Below are 6000 nucleotides of genomic sequence, written 5' to 3' on the forward strand. Positions count from 1 at the left end.
TGATTTCCCTGACATTCAGCATGCTGTATCTTGTGCTGGGAGGTAGTCCTAGCAAATCCCCCAGGACACTGGCTGAAGAGGAGAGAATAAGAAAACGCTGTGCAAAGGTATGGCTGTCAAAACACTTCTCTGTTCATTTTTTGGAAGGAACTCCAGGTTGTGGGTTAAAAAGAAGCCAGCCAGTTCTCTTGACTGTATTCCCACACATGGCCATGTTTGGTCATTTTTGCTGATGAGGAACACGATATTTTGAAGCAGTGGTTGGATTTCCTCAATGACAAAATTATAATAATATCTCATGTTTATAGAACGCTGTCATCACTTGTAATGTATCTTACTCTGCTTTCTTCAAAAACAGTTTGAATTTGGAAATCTGTTCAGCACTGATTTTAAAGATTAGATGTATGTAGTAGTTGTGTCCAAGCACTGCAGCTATGCTTATGAAATTCACAATCAAGTATTTCAAACTGAATGATACTCATGACAAAATAATTCTTTTGCAATCCTCCCAGGACTTGCTCAATGAAGCCCCATTCAGTCATGCTCAAGAAATGAAGGATTCATCTGTCATCTGCAGGAATACTAACAGCCTCCCTCCAGTAAATGAGTAATAGCCCAAAATGAGAAGAGTAGTTCCAAAATACGTAGGAAGTTGTTGTCTGGGGGAACATAACCCATGTGTTTTGGAGATACAGTTGTATAGATAGAGGATAAATAAACATGCAGAGTTTTTACTAACCTTTATTCAGTACTCCAATACAGCTCATTTCCCTGCAATTGTGTTTGATAGACACACACAATTTGCTAACTCTGAGGAGAGCAATAATTTTCCCTCACTCACTAGCATCACCAAAAATGCCACCACGTACATCATTCTTCTCTAATGTAATAATACCCTGTTAAGCAAAGAGCTTTGATGATTATATTACTGCATAATGTTTCTCTAAATGAAAAGAAAGGAAAAAAAAAAGAAACAAGCTCAGCAATAATCAACCTGTTTCTGCTGTTTACACGGCAATCAGGTGGAATTTAAATAAATAACTTTTCTTTAAAGAAGTCAGATTCACCTCCCCTAGCAGGGAGAGACAGATGAGTGATACCCACAGCCAGCTCCTCCGAGAAGCGGCATGCTGCTTTTCTGCGCTGTGCCTGACCCCATCACCGCTCCAAGACCTGAGGACCTGTAGGCACAGGACCTATAGCAGGCAGGTGCTGAAAGCGCCAAATTTGTCCAGGGCTGCCGAATCTGTTATGGCTCCAGCTGTCTGCCCCTGCATCCTCTAGAGGCTGACCACATCCACAGGACAGCCAGCAGAAAGGACCGTGTGCCCCGACCTCTCCTCTCCCGTTGTCCAGTGTATTGGCTTAGCCCCTTGGAATAGGGAGGGTTTTCGTTGTGGGATGGAGCTGGAGGTGAGGTGACATGAAGCCTGGGGTACATGAGCACACTTCTGCCAGCCCTGCTGCAGAGGTGGTAACCCCCAGGAAAGCGGCAGAGTTGTAAGACCCTCATGCCAAATTCCCCACTGTTACAGAAATAAAATCAGGAGATGCCCTAAAACACCAGGGTGGACAACATGCTCACCAGGCAAGATGGGGCAGCCCTGGCACGCTTGGCAGGCAAGGAATAAACATGCAAGCAGTGATTTTGCTTGCTCAATCCAGCCTGGTGCTGCAGGAGCTAAGACAGTATTTTAATTTCACTGACTGTGTGTGCAGGCTGCATGAAGTGCATCACACTGCAAATCACAGCACTCACACCCCTTTGTGCCAATCTGGAAGAGTTTCTCACCCAGCCAGAGAACAATCAGGCAGACAGAAATCAAGCCAGGACTACTGCTCAGTGTCCTGCCCTGCCCCAACACCTTGAAGAGCCAAGGGGAAAGGGCTCTGCTACTGCCACCATAGCAGCAATATGGAAATACTCTAGGAAAGCTGCTTCTTTCCCAGAAGGCAAGCTGACATTGCCTTTCAGTCTGTTCTAAACCTAGACAGAATTATTTTCCTTCTGAGCACACCAATGGAGAAACCTACTGAAGGAGTCTCGAAGCATCCTGGAGCAGATCAGATGAACAAGGTGGTAACATGGGGTTGGAGCTACCAGCAGGCAACACCAAGCACTCCAAACTGAGAGCATCCTCAAGGTCCCAAACTGTCATCCATCAACATCACCCTTGTCAAGTAGCAGTTGACAGTAAGTTAGGCAAGGATGCTTTGGATGCTGAAAATAAATCAGGTTTTGACTAAGAGATGTCCTAAATTTTGGCCTAAATTGGATATAGAATATTCTAAAACAGGATCTTATGAACAACACTGGTCCTGCACCACCAAAACTCTGTCTTCATAATGGCCAGAAAAAAATCTCAACTAAGGAAAATGGAGCACTTGGTTCTCATTAGCAGCAGTCACAGCTTGCTGGTCTAATAACAGAGCTTTCCAAAAGGAACAAGCCCAAAATGAAGCCTTCGGGGATAGGATAAAAAGGACAGATATCCAAACATTTCAGACTCCATTGGGTATTATCTTTCATTTTTCATTAATAATAAGATAACATTATTGCTGGCCACTGCAAGCAGTTCCCTTGGATTTTAGAAACAGTGACATCTGGCAAAGGGGAAACAGCAAACTGCTTTTTGCCACAAAACCTCTCAAATTTGGGGGTGCCACTGACTGGTACTGCCACAATACCAATATTTATACACTCATTGAATTACAGGCTTGAAATTACAGAGGGTGGCTATCACACCTGCAAAATCACAGGTTGACCTGCCCAGCACCCACAGAATGAAGAGTCACTGCTTTTATTCTGCCACATAGCAGAATTGGGAGCGACGGTCACTCCAAACCGCTGCTGCATTCACTGCCTGTTGGGAGCAAAGGCCATGCTCTTTGCAGGATTATAACTTGCAAGTGTTACCCCCCCAAGGCCATTGTGGCTTTGCAAGCCCAACAACTAAAGCAGCAGATAAATAACCAATAAGTCTTCCCATCAATGCTATATTCTCACTTGGCGTATCTGTAAAGATTCAACTCTTTCTTTTTTTTTTCAGTACACAGCTTATTTCAGATAAAACTTGTTATTTGCCCCTGTTGCAAATCTCACTTGCTGAAGCACTTTCTCAGCTGCTTTAAAATGGCATATTATTCCCAAGGCCCATAAAACATGCTGATTACCCAGGCTGCAGATCAACAGTTTCCTTTTAAAGAAGGGCCACTTCACTAGTGTTTTGTTTCTAAAACTGTCCATCCCCGTGATGTATCCCCTTTGGTAAGAGGGAGAGGATTTCATGCCCTCCGGTACATTGCAACCTCAAGTATGAATGAGCATTTGCATCCTCATCTTTAGCAAAGAAAGGTCTTTCTTTGCCTTTGCAAAGGGAAATGTGAGCAAGTCTGCTGGCCCACAAAGAGCAAAGCTGGGCCAATAACTGATTTTACAGTATGCAGCAGCTGAAATAAAAAAGCAAGTATAATCTATATCATTGTAAGAACTTTCATTTCTGACTTGAACCCTTCAAGGTTTCAAGTTTTCTGGGACAGGAGAGAGCAAAAGAGAGCAAATGCAATAAAATCAAAGGGAATTTATTAAAATGAAGTTGTTCCAATCTGGAAAACACAAAAATGTCTTGCTTTGAAAAAGTCTCAGACAACATTTAGCTGTCAAAAAAGCTTCCCTCAACTCAAATGATTCAACAAAAATAAGATGCGCCTGTAAAAAAATCTTTCAGTGCTGCTGAGTCTGTGTTCATTTTTACTTAAGAAAACAGTCTTATCCAAATGCAGAAGACTTCTGTTTTAGTGGAGACCCTCCAATGCTTATGACATATTATTTTTTGACACGATGACCCCTCAAAATTTTCTAGTGGATGTGCGAGGAGCAGATGTAGGCTAATTATCGATTAGCTTTTGCTAGGCATTTTCTACACACCTTAAGAAGGAACCCAGAAATCTCCCCGGGGGCTGGAAAGCAGAGGTCAAAACCTCTGCCCTCGGACATAAATCAGTACTGGCCACAACCCGCACCACACACTGTGAGAGGCGGCTGCTCCTCCACCCTTACCTCGCACCGGTGACATCCACGCCGACCATCAACTGGCCGTTCAGAGAAAGGATCTCATCTTTCAGGCGCACTCTCCCGCACTTCCCGGCTGGGCTGTTTTTCTTCAAGTCCGTCACCCAGATGCACCCGACGTCGAGCACCGGCCCCTTATGCCCCTTCCTCTTCTTCCCTCCCCGACGCTTCTCCCCGTAGTCCCCCAGAGCAGGGATGTTCCCAAAGCTCAACCCGAGAACCTCGTTTTTTCGCATCTCCTGGGCCAGGTACATGGTGCAGATCTCCGTATCCGAAGTCCCGCAGCTCCCTGGCTGCAGTTTGCTCTCGTCCACAGAGAAGTTGAGCTGGATGTACTCGCTCAGCTTCTGGACGGCCGAGCGGCAGAGCTGCTGCTCGGCACCCTCGGCCCCCTCCCGACGGCTGTTCTGCAGCCACTGGCACAGGAGGGGGAGGAAGACCCCTGCGTTGTCCTGCGTGATGGGCATCGCTGTCCCCGTGCATCCCCTCACGGCAGCAGCCCCGGCCCCGATCGGCTCCCCAGACCTCGGCTCCTCGGGCCCCCTGCAGCCCCCGCGACCATGCTGGAGTGGGGCTGCAGATCCAAAGCAAGCCCCATCTTAATCTCGCAGGGACGTTTGGGGGGCTCCAACCGACCAAAGGCAGAGCCAAGGCAGGTTGTTTGGTGTCAACAAGCCGCAGCCGGCCCCACGGAAAGGTCCGTGGATGAAGCGGTGGGGAGCGCCTTGCGGCCGTCTGGCGTCAGGGTCCCCGCTCCGCTGGGAACAACGTCTCCTTCCCACCACCGTCACCGCACCGTCTCGTCCTGCAAGGGGGAGAAGGCATGGTTAGAAGTGCCGAAAACGCTGCAGGCGTCCCAAGGGCCCCAGCCCAGCGTTCCGCCCGGGGCAGGAGCCCAAAGCCGGGCTTGCGCGGCCGGAGCCGCTCTCCTTCTGCGATTCACCACTTGAGGGCACCAGCCGCTCTCCTCAGCAAGGGAATAAAAGGTCACGACGAGCTCCTGACCTCCCCGGTAAAACGGGGAACGGACGAGCCCTGGGGATGCTCCTGCCACAGCCCCAGGCCTGCCACCGAAGCAAAGGAGACGGTCCCACCAAACCCACCCCACGGACGGCTGCAGGGGCACGGCGCGACTCGGGTCCCACCACCCACCGAGGCTGGTCCACGCCGCTGCTGAAGGCGGCTCTGCCCTCCTCCCTGACAGTGTTTTCGGGCTGGGATGGGCTTAGTCCGGTCACTTCTCGGACTTAGCTCCCCACCAGGCTGCAGGGGCAGCAGCAAACACGAGGGGTGAGGACAGGCAACGGGGGTCTCTTGCTGGCAGCGGTGGCTTACGGCGGACTACACCTACCCTAAAGCATCTAAGGGAGGTGGCCACCCGGTTCCCCAGGACAAGAGTTGTGCAGGTGAATTGCCCAGTTTCCTGCAATTCGGAGAGGGAGGCGCACAGGCAGCCGGGAGGCAGCAAGAGCTGGGGGTTAGCAAGCAAGAGGGTGAGAAAGGGTTTTTTTTCCTAGGAGCATTAGGATCTATGAAGCAAAGAAAAACCCTGATGTGAGTCAACTCTGGCTGACCGGTTTCTTTTCAGGATTTACTTTCCAGGAGCAGAAGCTGCTCAGCGAGCTGTGCACCAGGAAGGTGGAAGAAGGCAACAGTTTTGAGCTTGCAGCCTGCACGTCTGCTACTGCAGACATGGAGGAAAGGCTTGGGTTAGGCAGAAGAGCCTGTAGCAAAAGCCTACGACCCCAGGACCATGAGTATAAAGGGAGACTCTTGCAAAATGCTGCTGCCCAGAAGCTGGAGCCAAAGTGTTCTGCCACCTCCCTGGCTGCATGACGCTACCTAGATGGACAGGAGTGACCCTAAGGAAGCTCAGGCAGGGACAGGGACAACACATAATGGCCATGAGTGATGCTCCTAGGAGGAGT

General features: G+C 49.3%; 1 protein-coding gene across 3 annotated transcripts in view; it reads right to left on the reverse strand.

Annotated features, from left to right (window-relative positions):
* PDZD2 (PDZ domain containing 2) overlaps positions 1–4645 on the reverse strand; it is a 143523-nt gene extending 138878 nt beyond the window's left edge. For 2 of the 3 annotated variants that reach the window (XM_075019829.1, XM_075019826.1), the window contains exon 1: positions 4061–4645. In XM_075019829.1, coding sequence (XP_074875930.1) covers positions 4061–4539 — 479 coding nt within the window. In that variant the 5' untranslated portion in view covers positions 4540–4645. The remainder of the gene's footprint in view (positions 1–4060) is intronic. The other variant, XM_075019830.1, reaches the window with a different exon arrangement.
* Positions 4646–6000: the final 1355 nt, after the last annotated feature.

The sequence above is a fragment of the Buteo buteo genome, chromosome Z, assembly GCF_964188355.1.
Source record: "Buteo buteo chromosome Z, bButBut1.hap1.1, whole genome shotgun sequence".
NCBI classification, from domain to species: domain Eukaryota; kingdom Metazoa; phylum Chordata; class Aves; order Accipitriformes; family Accipitridae; genus Buteo; species Buteo buteo.